The 16,788-nt window shown below is 44.8% G+C and overlaps 1 protein-coding gene across 1 annotated transcript in view; it reads left to right on the top strand.

Annotated features, from left to right (window-relative positions):
* Positions 1 to 1,436: 1,436 nt before the first annotated feature.
* The window catches only part of kdrl (kinase insert domain receptor like), a 45,756-nt gene continuing 30,404 nt past the window's right edge, over positions 1,437 to 16,788 (top strand). The window contains exons 1-7 of the mRNA XM_047016674.1: positions 1,437 to 2,000; positions 10,168 to 10,264; positions 11,727 to 11,932; positions 14,043 to 14,176; positions 15,653 to 15,812; positions 16,015 to 16,151; positions 16,250 to 16,421. Of these exons, the coding sequence (XP_046872630.1) occupies positions 1,940 to 2,000; positions 10,168 to 10,264; positions 11,727 to 11,932; positions 14,043 to 14,176; positions 15,653 to 15,812; positions 16,015 to 16,151; positions 16,250 to 16,421 (967 nt within the window). The 5' untranslated portion in view covers positions 1,437 to 1,939. The remainder of the gene's footprint in view (positions 2,001 to 10,167; positions 10,265 to 11,726; positions 11,933 to 14,042; positions 14,177 to 15,652; positions 15,813 to 16,014; positions 16,152 to 16,249; positions 16,422 to 16,788) is intronic.

The raw sequence follows: 16,788 nt of genomic DNA, 5'->3' as shown, positions 1-16,788 counted from the left end.
AGATTACAACAGAGCCTTTTTCAATGGCTCTGGATTACACTAAATTTACACTCTGGTGATTTGAGCAAACAAAGTCTTCTGAGCAAACAAAGTCTTCTGTTTGTTGTCCCGATACTTTAACTGAGACTGTATTGTTGTGTCAGAGAAAAGACTGCAAGCTGTGTGTGGAGACGTGGCCAGTTCCCCCTTATTGTGTTTTGAACACCAGATTCTAAAATAAAACGTCTTAAAACTCCAACCCTCTCTGCTCACAGCTTCCAGCAATTGTTTCAGCTGGAGTCTTATCTGCTGCCCTCCTGCACCAAAGGGAATGTGCCCTGCTCTGGAGACTTACAGTGATCACACCGTGTAGTGCACAACCCAGTGAGCGTTGACTCATCTTGAGAAAAGAACAACTACACTTCTCTGTAGTGCTAGAAAGATGACTTAGTTTATGTTCTGCTGTGCTCCACAACCTGCTTTTCATCCAAGTTAACTAAACTAATACTGCTGAAGAGCTGGCATGTATCAGCCACGTAGAGGGGGCAGAGTTCAAGTCATCGTGGTCTGATTGTAATGTGCAGAATCTCACCCCGTCAAACTCTCCTCAGATGGCATGACTCCTACAACTGGACTGTTATCTATCGTTTCCCTAGTTCTCATATCACCATTTTCCCACTGCAGAAAAAGAAGAGTGGTGTTCATCACAAGCGTCATGTATGGTGCTGGGCCGCACCTATCAGTTGTCCAGCGATGATGAGTGAACACAGCCCAGCTTGGGAGGACGCCTGCCCCATTGTGGATCAAGTCCTCAAAATGGTGGTTTCTTTATTCCTGACAGGAAGGGTGGAAAGGTGAGGCAGGATGTTCATATTTACAGTATCTACCACTAGGCTATAGGAGCTGCCATGCTCCTTTGTTGTGGTGATGAAGAAAAACAGTCTGCAGCACATCCACACACCAGCACACACACAAACACACACCATGTGGTACCGCTGCTTGAGGATAACCTGTGGTGAATATTTACAATGATATAAAAGCTCAATATCCTGTTTCCACATGTAATAATACATTTTGAAAATATTTATTCCAACAGTTGTTTACCTGTGTTTGACATCTACCTTCCCTTCTGCTATTTTGAGCTCCCTAGACAAAATATGTTCAGCTGTCTTGACTCAGTTTTGCAATATTCAGCTGAATTCATTGGGTAAATCGATACAGGATTTGTCTTGTTATTAAATCACGTCCTTAATGTTTGTGGAATGCTGATTCGGCATTGAGTTGGCCACGATTAGAATGTTCTATAAAGTCATATAGTTGTACAGATTGTTTAGGTTGTAGGGAAGTTCTGGGATCCACATAACCTATCTGCTCTTACCCTGAGTAAGTGACGTTGCATCCTTCCTCCTTGTCGTCTATAAAGTTTGCCAGCAGCGCATGAACTGTTACCAGCGCTGGATACGGTGGAGGGAGGATAAATTCACCTAACAGTTTTACATGACAACACATTGACCACTGGCAAGGGAATGGATGGTTGATGTTTCACTTAACTTTCTATAGTTCAAAAGCCCAAGTATTTATTTTTGTGAGGAATTATTTTTTTAACACTTAGTGAAGTAGTTGTTAAAATTCCATTCACTAAGAGCACGCTTGGAGGGCGGAGAAACGTCGCGCGATCGCACCTGCCGCGGGGAGACAACTCATCAGTCTTCTCAGTTGCACAGTTTCCAGAGTTGAGACTGAACTGCGCGCCAGAGCTCCCATGAAAACGCAGCATGGGAAATGCTCAGGATTGTTGAATCGTATATTTCTATTCAAGTGTTTTCTTTTGGACTTAATTTGAAATCCTAATGCATTTGCGATCTACATTTTAAGAACGTGTTCAACCTCTTTAGGACTGGACATTTACCTGAGACTTTTGATAACCTCTTGGGATTTTATTGGGGAATCCCTTGAAAGAATGGCCCCATACTGTGCAAAGCAGATATTTTTCCTCTTGCATTGTTTCACATCAATAAGTGGTAAGAATATTTTATGATCATCCTAATTGTCATTGTTTATGATTGATTATAGCCTAAATGAACACTACTTATACTTCTTCAACAACATACATTTGAATGTTAGGCTATATGGGATGTAGCCTACATTTTACCAATCCGATATTGGTGGCTGATTGACAACCTTTTTTTAACTATAATGACAAAATGGTATTTGTGTGTTTAGTGTTTAAGTTTAGTTTGACTCATTTATATTCAAGGTGCAACGAGTTTCAAACGAGTGCGCTTACTTCAAAGGATTCAAGGGTCCTTAACGCGCCGCATTATGTTTCTCAATAATTCAATTTAAACGATTTACGTGAGTCGGTAGATAATGTCTATATTGATCTTATTTTCACAATTTGTCGAGAATTGATTAGAATTTAAATTAAATCCACAGAAATATAGGTTTTAAATGTTCACTTGATATATAAATATATCTGGCCGCTAGAATAATCTTACCCTTGCCACGTAAAGGTTAATGAGGGATGTGTTGAGTGATGCTCCCCCTTGTTTTGTTGGTTTGTCATATAATATTTCGAAAATTCAATTCACTCAGTGTCCTTTTGTGAATAGCTGATAAATCATCATGCGCATGTTGGATTTAGGCTGTTGGAAAGTTATATAGATTAGCCTATGGAACAGTTCCCCAAGGAGGCAATAATGTGAAAATGTTACTGTTGCTTCAGGTAATGGTGTTTATTTCTAACAATTGTTATCATAAGATCAACAGAGCGAAAAGTAGTTAAACATTCCATTGAGGACAAAGCCAGCACGATTGTTGTCACTTGGCAGCTTGGCTTCTCCACAGAAAAACAAGATGTAGTATCAAAGGTGGATGTTCCTCTGCATTGTGCCTTGCCTGGTGTGCAACGCAGATACATGCTTTCCTTCCAGTGTCCAAATAAACAGCCCATCCAAACAGAGGAAATATTGCCCCCAACCCCCACTCTATCTCTCTGCCACTGTGTCAGTCCTTGTCGCTTTGTCAACAATGTTTCCAAGTAGGTTTCCTTCACTGTCCGCACGCGGAGCGTGGGAAAGACATTAGGAGGAAGCGGACAGCGGGGCAGGAGGTACGCTGGAATTGTTCTGGCCCGTGGAGGTCATGGAATCATGACACGCTACCTGAGTAAAGATTTCTTCCCGGAGCTCCTTGCAGTCCAGAGTGTGTCAGGCAGCCTCCACCTCAAGACAATGGTGGGGGATCAAAGGGAGACTGGTGTTTGGTGTGGTGGAGCTTGCATGAGAGTCATTAGTTGAGTCACATGCCTCAAGATTGAGAGCTGTATGTGCTGACTGATGCCCGTGTGGGTGTTTGTAAGAAAGTTTTAATAGGTTTCGTTTAAAAGTTGCAACATTTCTAAATCATTTTCCAGTTCCATTTTCTTTGTCTACTATAGCTTAGTCGGCATCAGTATCTTCAAACTGCATCAGTACGTTCCTTGTTGCTATTAGTGATGCAAAACTAAGGAAGGCTTAGTCTTGCTAAAGGATGTCACAGATGCACATGTTACCAGCACCTATTTCACCATGAGCTGGGATGCATGGCTGCTTGTCAGTTAGCAGCAGAGTGCAGCGTTGCTCCCGTCCTGCCTGTTGACAGTATCAGAGCTCTTAGGCTGCGTGTCCACTACAGCGGAGTAGGCGGCGCGTCAACTTCCAATTCATTTTCAATTAAACCGGGCGTTGACGCTCGCGTAGGGCATTGTGGGAGCGTCAACGCTCGGTTTCATTGAACAGAAATTGGAAGCCGACGTGGCGCCCGCTCTGCTGTGGTGGACACGCAGGGAAACACAGCACACAGGGCTCTAATAGGCCACACAGCTTTGACAGAGGTCACAGGGCTGTCCAGTTTCTGCTCATAGAAGTGGCACTCTGCCACTCTGCCCTGGAACCTTCTGTTGCATAGGGACGTCAATATTCATGATGTGTGGTTGGGAACACTCACTCTGCACACCCACTGGGGAAAAGGAAGCAACCCGTGATGATCACTGTTGAATTGAAGTTGAATTAGGTGAATGGAATGTTGTGAGCAAACATGAAACTGAAGCATGAAATGGTGTAGCTATACAGTGTCAGTTGGTCTGTGATGTCAAATCAAAACGTTATGGACCAGTGTGCTTTAACAACATTATTTGGGCTTGAGGAGTTAATGTTCTAGTTAAGTTGTTTTTAAGTCGTTTTTCTTCCCCTCCCTGGGCACTTGAGATGAAGTGGAGAATGAGAGTGATAAGTAGAGGTCAGCCAAGTGCACAAGGAGCTCATCCCTCAATGGCTGTGTGCCCTCGTCCGTAGAGACACACTCGCATGCTCACACACACACACAAACACTCCAAGAATACCTCTCTGTCCAACTGGAGCCAATATCGTCACAAGCGTGATGTTATTTTTCAGTGAAATATGAACATAGCTGGTAAACATAGTTGTACTTGGCTCATCCCCCTGATCTCTTACATCTTCTGTCCATGATGGAATCTTGGATAGAGAGAATGTAAAACAGGGCTGCAAGTATCATTAAGTTGCTAGGGGATGTTTTATGTTAAAGGGCTGTTTTTGTTATTATTACTGTTCTTAACAAGGATAATTGAAACATCCCCCACTTTATGATATATACCCTGCCCTGAGCCAGCAATACAGTGCCCTCCAAAAGTATTGGAACAGTGAGGCCAATTCCTTTATTTTTGCTGTAGACTGAAAACATTTGGGCTTGACATCAAACGATGAATGTGAAACCAGAGATCAACGTTTCAGCTTTTATTTCCAGGTATTTACATCAGGATCTGATGCACAAATTAGAAAATATCACCTTTTTGTTCGAACCCACCCATTTGTCACGTGAGCAAAAGTATTGGAACATATGACTGACAGGTGTGTTTTGTTGCCCAGGTGTGTCCTATTACATACATTATTCAATCAATAAATACCACTGAATGTCTACACTCAGGTTCAGATTGGGTAAGATAGGTTTTGTCTATGCAGACTGTATTCAGAGGTGAAAACAACATGAAAACCGGAGCGCTGTCTTTGGGTGAAAAACAAGCAATTGTGAGTCTTAGAGAAGATGGAAAATCAATCAGAGCCATTGCAGAAACATTGGCCATAGCCAGTACAACCATTTGGAATGTCCTGAAGAAGAAGAAAACTACTGGTGTACTAAGTAACAGACGTCGAACAGGTAGACCAAGGAAAACATCAGCAGTTGATGACAGAAACATTGTGAGAGCTGTAAAGAAAGACCCTAAAACAACTGTTAGTGAGATCAGCAACAACCTCCAGATGGCAGGAGTGAAGGTATCACTATCTACTGTTCGCAGAAGACTTCATGAACAAAAGTACAAGGGCTACACCAGAAGATGCAAACCACTCATTAGCAAGAAGAATAGGAAGGCCAGGCTGGAATTTGCCAAAAAGTACAGAGATGAACCTCAAAAATTCTGGGACAAAGTTTTATGGACTGATGAGACAAAGATTAACTTTTACCAAAGTGATGGAAAGGCTAAAGTTTGGAGAAAGAAAGGAACTGCTCATGATCCCAAACACACAAGCTCATCTGTGAAACACGGTGGAGGTAATGTCATGGCTTGGGCTTGCATGGCTTCTTCTAGGACAGGCTCATTAATCTTCATTGAGGATGTAACACATGATGGCAGCAGCAAAATGAACTCGGAAGTCTACAGAAACATTTTGTCTGCCAATTTAAGGAAAGATGCAACCAAACTGATTGGCAGAGCCTTCATCATGCAGCAAGATAACGACCCAAAACACACTGCCAAAACAACAAAGGAGTTCATCAGGGGCAAGAAATGGAAGGTATTAGACTGGCCAAGTCAATCTCCAGACTTAAACCCTATAGAGCATGCATTTTACCTGCTTAAGAGGAGACTGAAGGGAGGAACCCCACAAAACAAACAACAACTGAAAGAGGCTGCAGTGAAAGCCTGGGAAAGCATCAAAAAGGAAGAATGCAAAAGTTTGGTGACGTCAATGGGTCACAGACTTGCTGCAGTTATTGAAAGCAAAGGATTTGCAACTAAATATTAAGTCTTATTCACTTAAATATGTTTTAAGTATATCTGTTCCAATACTTTTGCTCACATGACAAATGGGTGGATTCAAACAAAATGTGATATTTTCTTAGTTGTGCATCAGATCCTGATGTAAATACCTGGAAATAAAAGCTGAAACGTTGATCTCTGGTCTCACGTTCATTATTTGATGTCAAGCCCAAATGTTTTCAGTCTACAGCAAAAATAAAGGAATTCGCCTCACTGTTCCAATACTTTTGGAGGGCACTGTATATATATGTTTAACCCTGCATGAGATTTCAATTTCAAGGAGCTTCTGTCTATTTGCCGGCCCTAATCATATACTACAGAACAAGGATCCTCCAGGTCTAGCCAGTGAAAGACCTAATAGGACTGCACTTATGTAGGATACTCTGTTGTTAGTTGTGCTCAAGTCCATATAGCCTGGACAAACGGGCTGGCCACCCATCGCGACCAGATGTTCCTTTATTTTACTTTTTTAAAGGGCAGACCGGAGCATTTTGTCTCCAAATCTCCATAGACTAATCTACGGCTAATAAAAAAGTCTGTCTTTCTAACTGTTGTCTTAACCTTGCTGCTGGCAAAGTGGAGTGGCTGCAGAAAGACCCAGTGTGAGAGAATATTCCAGCACATAGAAACCGTAGCTCACAGCCACAAGCAGCGCTGTAGTAGCAACTTCTTATTTTGGCAGGTGGTCCCCACTCTTGTCAAGGTTTTCAACTCGGCATTATAAATCTGCCACTAGTGCATAGAACATCTTGTGAATTCGTCTCTCCTGCTCTAACAGCCCCAACCAATACAACTCACCGTGAAAACCAACAGCACAAAATGACATTGCAGACAGATGGTGGTACAGTCCCGCCATGAAGCAATGAACTAGAGAAGTAATGGTACAGGATTAACTTCCCTGCTCCCTCACAAACCCTCCATCACATCCAGTGGAACTGAAATGAAACGTGCTCTTACTAAGTTAGAAAGTAATTTCACTGTCCTCTTTGTGAATTTGACTGGAATACATTTGAGTCAGGGCAGTCCTGACCACCTGATGTGGTCAGAAGCCTCTCCGTGACTAACTACCTCTAGCTCCCGTTGTGCTGCTGTGTCCATGGTCACACTTGCAGCCTAGGTGACTCACAAGCCTCTGACCCTCACCCTTCCTTTTCACAAAGGGGGGAGCCTCCCAACCACCGCCGCCATCCTTTCTCTGCCTTTTGTTCTGCCAGTTAGAACGACAAAAGAAGTGAGTGGCAAGGTTAAACGAGGGAGTCATAATTCCAAATAGTTGTTTTCCCCTTGAAGACCCAAAAAATATCCTCTCCCATCCACCCTCCAGAGACAGGCCTGCTGGTGGACTACATGCAGGGACAGGAAGCAGAGAGAGCCATGCACTACCAACCACAGATGAGGGAATTCCGTACATTATGCCCTCAACTTCAAGGGTTGTAACAGCAGGGATTTCCTGTCAGGGACAGTGACAGTACAGTCATCTCTACAGTTAAGACATCTATTACACAATATCCCAAACCAGATATTACCAGTATGCCCTGAAGCAAATGTGTTGATTTTGAGGCTGGACTTTTTATGGATCCCTCTCTCTCCTTCACTTTCTCTCATTTCTGTTTAGCTAATTTCTGGTCCTCTTTCTCTGTTTCTCTGTCAAATAATATGCTTGTTTTACTGTTCTAAAGTACTAATAACTTAATCATGGGACAGTTGTGGGATTACACAATTAATTGACTGGATGCAGTATTTTCGGGTCCTGAAAATACCCTGATTTCAATTGGGACCAAACAGGAATTAGCTTTAAATTACTTTAACAAAGGTTTTTTGTTGCAACATTGGAATTTGTCATTGTTTGGAGTCCTAGTTTGTTCCTTCAGACTAAATATGTGCTTTAGCATTAGTCCTGATGACAAATACTTTAGAACAGAACTTGGAATTCCACATTGTGTGGGCTAAAGAGAAACGTCTTCACTTCCTCGAAGTGGAGAGTCCACAAATGTTTCCCAAACACTATCTTATCCTAAGAATTTGTACAAATTTATCAATGGCACATAAGCCAAACACTGGCAGCTAAACATGGTCTCTCTCTCTCTCTTTGTCTCTCTTTGTCTCTCTTTGTCTCTCTCTCTCTCTCTCTCTCTCTCTCTCTCTCTCTCTCTCCCCCCCATTCTAATTTTTAATGACCAATAATGAAAAACAGGTTTGTGGCCCTCTGAACCTGCACCATTTTTGCAATTTCTCAGACAAAACTGCTGAAGGAATGCAGCACACAGCTGTTTGGTGGGTGTGGGGTGAGAGAGGGCGGTATGGAGACAGGCTGAGTTCAGTGCCGGGCAGGCATCAGGGCAGGTGGGGCTCCAGATAGAGAACGGGATGGGGCACGGCGTCTTCTGAGTGGACTGCCTCTGCTAATCCATCTGTGGTCAGTTACTGAAGAGAGGAAGGAAAAACGGACAGGTTTTAAGAGATAAGCTGCCTGCCAGGTAGGTGCTAGGTCATTTTAGTGTGTTTGTGTGTGTGTGTATGTGTTTGTGTGTGTGTTACTCTATCTGAAACACCGTATGCACTGCACTGATGTGTGACCTAGAACGAATAAGCAAATACTGTCATTAAGTATTCTGGGAAATCCCAGGTGTAAAGTAAAACATTAAACAAGTAATGGGGTACTGTAAGCTTACCATAACCTAATTAGGAACCATGCATACAGTAAAGTTGGACCAACACATTTTGCAGGCATTTTATGTTTAACAAATCAAGACCAATGGTGATATCAGTACATTCCTGTCTCATGTAGAATTTAGTGTAGAAAAATGTCATCTTACCATTCTTTATGCCATGTTATAAGCTTGAAAATACAAGTTGTATGCAACTAGAATAGTGTACACTATAGAGTACAATACTGGTGTTTAGTCATCCAAATACATTCACCCACACCCCCTCGCCTCCAAATAACCTTGGACTATAAAACAATGATGTTATAACATTTCAGGAGGAAGTTGAAATTGAGTGCCAACATTGGCATGGTCAGCTCATTCTTGGGCAACAGCTGTTCAGAACTGTACATGAAACAAATATAAAAAGTGTGTTTGAGTGCGTGCATGTGTTTATGTGTGAGGGTGCAAGGGATGGGGCCTGGCCAGGGAATACGTGATATTGTGTCATTCTATTGTCTTTCTGGGTACAGTCTGATACAAATACAAGTTTCCCTGAAGACACAATTCACATTTCTCAAGAGAAAATCCAATAAACTTCTTTGACTGGTAAACAAACCACCCACACAATGACAGTACCCAAACTGCTTGGGGAGTAAACTGAAAAGAAGGAAATCACATGTGAGACTGTTACGCCACACCGACAGAAGAAAGGATGACAGTGCTTCCTATGCTGACCAGCTTCAGCTGGCCACAGACCAAGCAGGAGTATTAAATTCCCTCAAACTCATTCTTTCCCCTCACCAAATGTAATAATAGTGTACAGCAGATCAGCAAGGTCACTGAGAATGACAAAGTCAATTGGCCAGAAAATGTATTCGGAGAGACGTTATGTAACAGAGGAAGAGAGGACCCCATAAAGGTGCGGTAGACTGACTGATTGATCCATAGGAAGCGCTGGAGAACTGAGTCTTCCCTGTTCTCCCCGGTTCTGACTGGGGTGACCCCTCTGGCTGAGGGGCACAGCTGCTCCTCATGTTCCCCTCGACCCACACACAAAGCCCCTTAACCACCTTAGCCCCAGCCCCCCGACACCCACTGCTTTTACTCACTGGCTTACATACCTCATCATCAGGAACAGGTCCTTCCAGACAAGTATCCCTGTAGCAGCGTGCTGTCCCTCCAGTGTGGGTTCCGTAAACACCCCCAGCCCTCGCCCTCAAAGCAGAGAGCCACTTGCATAACAGTCAGAAGCCGAGCAGCACATAATGATCGCACATGGAGAGGGCCTGTCTGGTTCATGAGAACAATTCACAGTGCATGTGTCACTCTGCCATTTCCTAAGGTCGTATTAGGCTACTATGAATCGATGTTGGAAAGCGATGCAGATGTGTGTCTAACTGTAAATACCTATTGTAAATGCTGTATGTGTGTGTGTGTGTTCTGCAGGGATGGTGGGGAGAGAGACACTGCCTGCCCCTCAGCTGTTGCCCTCTGGGGATACACACGTTCTTCACACTGAGAACTCGCTCATCCTCACCTGCAGGTACGCTTCACACACCTTGCCACACACACAGAAACCCAACATGTTTATTTGTGAAGTGAAGTCCCTGGTCAGAAACATTGGTGTGTCGTTTTTCAGTAACTGTTTTGCTCCTTAGTACTGACATAGTGAGTCTGTCTGATAGAGATACACACACGGCAGAGACTTGTGTCTCTACTGTAGCACAGTGCACTAACGGTTCCTGCCCCCACACACACACAAGTCAATTGTACATGTGGGACACACACACACACACCCCTCCCTTTAGCCTTTTATTAGACCTGGGTCAGGGGGTGAATCCTGGTACAGGCCCAGGTGCTGCCTGTCCTCTGGTCTCCATCACAGCAGCAATAAAGGCCCCTTTAGACGGACAGGTCGAGCGGAGGTGAAAGAGAGGTTGGGGGGAGAGAGAGAGAGAGCAGGAGACAGAGAGCAGAGAGGGCGTGAGAGAGGCTCTAGGACAGTCAGACCACAGACTATGACACGACCAACCAGGAACAGGAAGCAGTGTGGTCCCCAATTATCAATCGGTTCCAATTGCCTCTGGGAGGAGAAGTTGGGGGGGGTCTGGGGCGTTGGAGGGAGAGGCAGCCCCTACTGCGGAGCACAAGCATGTTAAGCGTTTAGAGAGCCTTGCATCATTTCTGTGGGCTCGCCAGGAATGCTAAGCCCCATGGGCCTATCTAATGCAACGCTTCCCTACAAGGCCATGTGCTCCAACGTCTGGCCAGCGCTGCCCCTGCTCCCTAACGATGAGATGAGAGTTTGAAGTTGCTTGACCCGTAGGCTCTGTATGCTAAAGCAGTGGTATGCGAGACATGTTTGAAGCTCCTCTGGGATCGCTTTAATGAGACCTCTGAAATGGACACTGTTTGGAAATATGTTATTCATGCATCCTCAGCCCAGGGAGCCCGTGTTCCCATGTGAAAGTCTGGGTTATCAGGCGACTCGGAATCATCGGAACGTTCCTCAAACACTTCAAAATAAACATCATTTGAACACCGAAACAAGTGCTGTGACTAAATTCTCAGGCATCATTTGTTGAAACTCGCTCATTTACTCTCTGGGAAAATGAATCACACTGGTCAAAGCCATAATGATTCAGCATCTTGGAGGTCAGTGGTTAGTTCTAGTTGACTATCGTAAATCTAATGGTCTCCTCTGAGCCTAGTGCCTTAGACACCAAAGGACAACGATCAGGCCCAGGCCGTTAGGGCAGGTGATGACATGAGGATGACCCAGGGGTAGTGGCCCAGGAGTCTGGTGCTGCTGTGGAGCTGATGCAAGGAGAGCTGCTTGGCCAGGCTTGTCAACACCTTGGGATCCATTCCCTTTGCTTTCACCCGAACAGAGTGCACACAGTGAAATGCAAGGATTTTGAAATATTGAATGCCTAAAACATTTTGTCACTCCTTTGTAATAACATTAAAAATAACCAAATGATCTGTGCTGTTGTGGATGTCAGGGGCTGGGCGCCGCTGCTCTGGAGCCTGCCCTGGAGGGGGCTGGCGTCGGAGGGGGTGCAGGTGGAGGAGTGTGGGCCCGGGCTGCAGCCATACTGCAGCCAGCTGCTGGTGCATCACCTGGACCCCAGAGACACGGGCCTGTACAGCTGCACGTACACGTCTAGCTCCTCAGATCTGTCCAGCTCAGCCTACGTCTATGTGAACGGTAAGCCTTCTGATGGCCTTCTGCTGCAACTAGGGTTGCACATTTCTTTACCATCTTGTACCTTTCATTTAGTACTCGCATAAAGACAAAAACACTCCAAATTCACACAGTATGTGTTTCATTAAAGGGTGTGAAGAGTGATGGAACAATGCAGAGAAACCCAGTTGCTAAATCCTCAATGTTGACAATGTCCTCTTCAGTCTAATTGGAAGCCAGTCATCTCCATCGTGTGAATTTAGTTTAAAATAAGAAATAATGTTTTTTTCTGTTAGTTTGTTTTTATCGCATATGTTACAGTAATTTGTAACACAGGGCCCACAAGTTTTATTTTCTAAATTTCCCACCATGACAGTGATTCTAGATTAGATGACATTGACAGAACAGTATGGCATAAATTGAGCCAACAAACACACCAGCACTTAGTGGCGGTAATGGCCAGTGGCCGGGACCCGGTCAGCGAGCAGTCTGACGTCTTCCTGCATGATGCAAGAGCTGGAAGACATCCAGTCCTGCTGAGGGAAAAAACGAGAGGGAGAGGGGGAGAAATTAAGCAAAGACTCCATCCTACACCTCATTTAGCCTACTGCAATGGATATAAAGCAGCACATGTGGAGGAGTGGACGGTTTATAGTGACTAATATCAAACTGCAGCTGGAGACAGGGGGGCAGGTTTCATGTTCATGGGGGATTTAGACCAAGTGAGACTCTCTCTCTCTCTCTCTCTTTCTTTCTCTCTCTCTCTCTCTCTCTCTCTCTCTCTCTCTCTCTCTCTCTCTCTCTCTCTCTTTCTCTCTCTCTCTCTCGCTCTCTCTCTCTCTCTCTCTCTCTCTCTCTCTCTCTCTCTCTCTCTCTCTCTCTCTCTCTCTCCCCCCTCTCCCCTCTCTCTCTCTCTCTCTCTCTCTCTCTCTCTCTCTCTCTGCCTCTCTCTCATCCTCTCCTCTCACAGAGAGAGGCCATTTCACTGGTGCCTGACTTCTTGTGGAAGCGGGAAGGAGAGTGTGATTGCGTCGGAAGCTCTGCTCGTTGACTATTATTTCCTGCTCCGGCTTCTGTTTTTCCAGCCTCTCCCGTGGCTCCTGCAGCTTCACACGACAGCAGTGCTGCTTTCTCCCTGGCCCAGGCTCCGTGGCCCAGGCTCCGTGGCCCAGGGCCCTCTCAGACATGTGGTGTGAGCTGTAATCAGCTGACAAACAGCACGTAAACACCTTCCTGAGAGCACGACAGGAGAATAGAGTAATTAGAGCATGATGCCTTGTAACATTAATTACAGCTTCTTCTTTTTTTACAGTATGCCGCCTGCTGCAACATGATTGCAATACATTAGTTTAGACATCTTGTTTAAAAAAAAAAGTGGAAGGAAGGAAGAGTCATAGCAAAAGATGTCCTGTCCTGTCTTGAATGGATGATGAACTTATAACCCACTGGTGACTTTTCCTCCTACCTTTACCATCTTGGATCCCTGAACCCTGACCCCCCCCCCCCCCCCCCCCGACCTTCTGACAGCATGCTTGTACCATGTTTAGTCTACCCACTCTCCTTTCAAAGCCCTTCAACTCCTTATTAGATCATATTCCATGTTTGTTCAAAAAATAAGAGTCCCTTTATTGCACCAATGCGGCTTGACCTTACACCAATCGCCGGGTATTTATCTAACGTTTATCTAACGTTTGTCTAAGTTCCCACAGCGGTTTTCTGCAGTCAGAGCCAGCTAGAGGCACACCAGGCCTGCCCACCCTGGTGAGACAGGCCGGGTGGCTCTAGCAGAACTGTTTGTCTGTTTGTCTGCACTGGGCTGCAGCAAGCAGAAGGCTGTTAGAGGAATGAGACGACCTCACTGCTGAGCCAGATTCTGACTGATCTCAGTGTGAGGTGCTCTGATTCAATAGCACTTGAAAGCAGAACTCCCAAACCTGGTCTTGTTTGCTTGGTTTTTAAATACTATCAAAACAAACACAATGCAATCAAAATGTTCCAATGTAGTTCTTACTCTTTCACTCTTAAGCTCGTAAACCTCAAAGGAGAATGACTCGACAGCTGTATGGGTGACAATATCTTGTTTGCAACTGGAACGTGGCTAAATTGCTTCTCATCCATCTGATGTGTTCTACAGATCCTGAGCAGCCATTTGTGGAGCACAATAATGCCATGCCAGATATCTTGTACATCTACAGACATGAGACCCCGTTGGTCATCCCTTGCAGGACCACCTCTCCCAACCAGACTGTCACTCTGAAGGTGAAGGGGGTAAGTCTCCTCCCTTAAATACATTTGATCATGCTGGCAGGGAGGGGGGCCACCCAGCCCCCCTAACACACACACACACACACACACACTCTGACAGGCCACGTTCTCACTATTGTGGACTGTCCGGTGCGTTTCAATGTCATCCGACTAAATATTTTTTTAAAGTGTTACTTTTGGGTTTGTACGGATGTGTTAGACCTATCAGAGCACAGACAAAACTCCAGGTATAGTGTAGGTATGTGTCATGGAAATTATGAGCTTGCCCACCTTAGAAATAATTTAGCAACTGCTAATTAATTGACTGCTTTTTAAGATGGTCAAATTTAGGGTCGGGTTTTCATGGTCAGGTAATTTACTGTAAAGAAGAGTAAGGACAGGACAGCTAAAGATAAAGTTTGAACTTGTTGTGTGAAGGTGAATGTGTACATTGACGTCTACATTGACGTCATCAAGTCACGAAAACGCCGTTGCTTGTGATGTTTGCAAAGAAATATAGTAAACACCGGCTCTGTGCACTTAGGGAGTCGCAGTGTTTCTCACAGCCATCAAATGGTGGGCCGGCCAAGACTGCGGATGTGGACGGAGGACAGTGGCCACAGAGAGGCAAGCTCAGGGCCAGAGAAGGGAGTCATCCTGTCTGCTTCCTGTAAGAACAGGAAGCTACTCTGAAGACGGTTTTCTCAGAATAGAATATCCATCTATATATAGAGCCCCGACCTCTCTGTTTTAAACATCAAGTCCAGGAAATGCAGATTCGAAAACACTGATGTGACTGCGCCCAATCAGAGAGGACAATAGTTAGGTGGTGTTCCGGAGCGTTATTGTTTAAGATTCCAGAACTCATCTTGAGGAGAAACTGCCATCTTTGTTCTACCCAGCATGCAGATCGATTCTGAACAGAACACTGTGGTCCCTCAGTGGTATGATGAGATAGCAGGCAAAGCCAAGCAGCCACCCCAACAATAGACGGTTCTGTTTGGATTCTCAGGGTTGATTTACGACAATGCCTGGCCATGGACGACATGTCTTACATAGATGGCACAGATAGGGTCTGTGTGACGTTCCTGCTCCAGGGAGATCTATGGCACTCTTCCTTCCGGCTTCCTTCCTTCCTCTCCTCCTTGTCTGCCAGCTGACCACTTGGCCATAGAACAAACAGCACAAGTTAAACTAGGGAAAATAAAGTAATAAAATACCCCCCCCTCCCATCTTTTTCAAAGTTGACAGCTCTTCATGCATCAACGCATGGGTAATTGCAATGGTTACTCTCCCTCAGAAAAAATAAAAGAAAATGTAAAAGCTCCTTTGATTTTTGTTTCAGGTGCACAAGATCAGAGTTTCATATCAAACACAGCCATGCCTCTTTGTACTTTACGTAATTTGACTGGATGACTGCTTGCTAAATAAGCATTCACTCTGTCGGTGTGTGAGGCCTCCTCTGATCTGTGCAGCTTCTCTCTCTGACTGCCCTCTCAGGAACCACCCCTGACTTGGGTGATCAAGAAGGGCTTGGAGTGGGACCCAAGGGTGGGCTTCAAGATCCCCTACGGCCCGTACGCCAGCTACAGCATGCTGACCTGTGTCTCAGACGCCAACGGACGACGGGTCGAGTCAAACTACATCCCCATCCGAATCAGTCAGTTCTCACCTTACCTAGACGAGATGTGGATATCATCGAATACACTTTAAGTCATTGCTATTTCTATTTTGACAATGAAGCGCTTAAAGTGGTTTCGATCATGGGTTATCATACGTGTATAGTACCTGTCCTTGATAATTTCGATTGATGTTCTTTTCACTGTGTTCCTGATTACGTAACACTGTTGTGGTCACTGCAGCTTCTACTCTGAGGAACGTGAAGTCCACCCCGGACAGAGCCAGGGTTCTTGTAGGAGACACCCTCCAACTCAACTGCTCTGGACAAACCACCTTCAACGGGAGAGTTGTGTTTCGCTGGCAGCTACCCAAGAGAGCAGTGAGTTCCTAGTGGTCAGTGGGACGGATGGCATTGTGCTTCTGCTGATGACATAGTGCTCAATTGCTGATTGGTCAAACCCTGCGATGTGTACCCAGGTCAATCGCACCCATACGGTCAAAAAAAACAAAGAGAAGCCCGGTAAGAACATCACCTGGACCAGCAGCATTGAGTTGGCCCATGTCACTATGGAGGACAGAGGGATGTACAGGTGCACTGCCCAGGTCGACACCACCATAAAGCACGCCGACTCTAGGGTTCAGGTCTATGGTGAGTGGAAAGTGCCAAAGAGAAGAACCATAAGAGCATGTAGCCAAACAAGTTACAACTAAACAAAATGAACCTCAAAAGTGCAAGAGTGCACCTGTAGAAAAGCAAGCAACAATACTGTAATGTATGCTTCATGTTTTGGCTAACCACAATGTTTTTGTGGCTATCTCATTGTTTAGGATCATTGACCTATGCACTTTTGTAAAGCAGACAGCTTGGAAGTCGCTTTGGATAAAAGCCCCTGCTAAATGAATACATGTAAAATGTAAATGTGTATCAAACAGAAAAAAGATTACAGTAATTCAAGAGTAACCTACAAGGTTTCATATCACATATTGTACTTACACTGCCATGGAAATTGTTACTG

The sequence above is a fragment of the Hypomesus transpacificus genome, chromosome 1 (genome assembly GCF_021917145.1).
Source record: "Hypomesus transpacificus isolate Combined female chromosome 1, fHypTra1, whole genome shotgun sequence".
Lineage (NCBI taxonomy): Eukaryota > Metazoa > Chordata > Actinopteri > Osmeriformes > Osmeridae > Hypomesus > Hypomesus transpacificus.
This window is presented reverse-complemented; position numbering and strand designations above follow the sequence as displayed.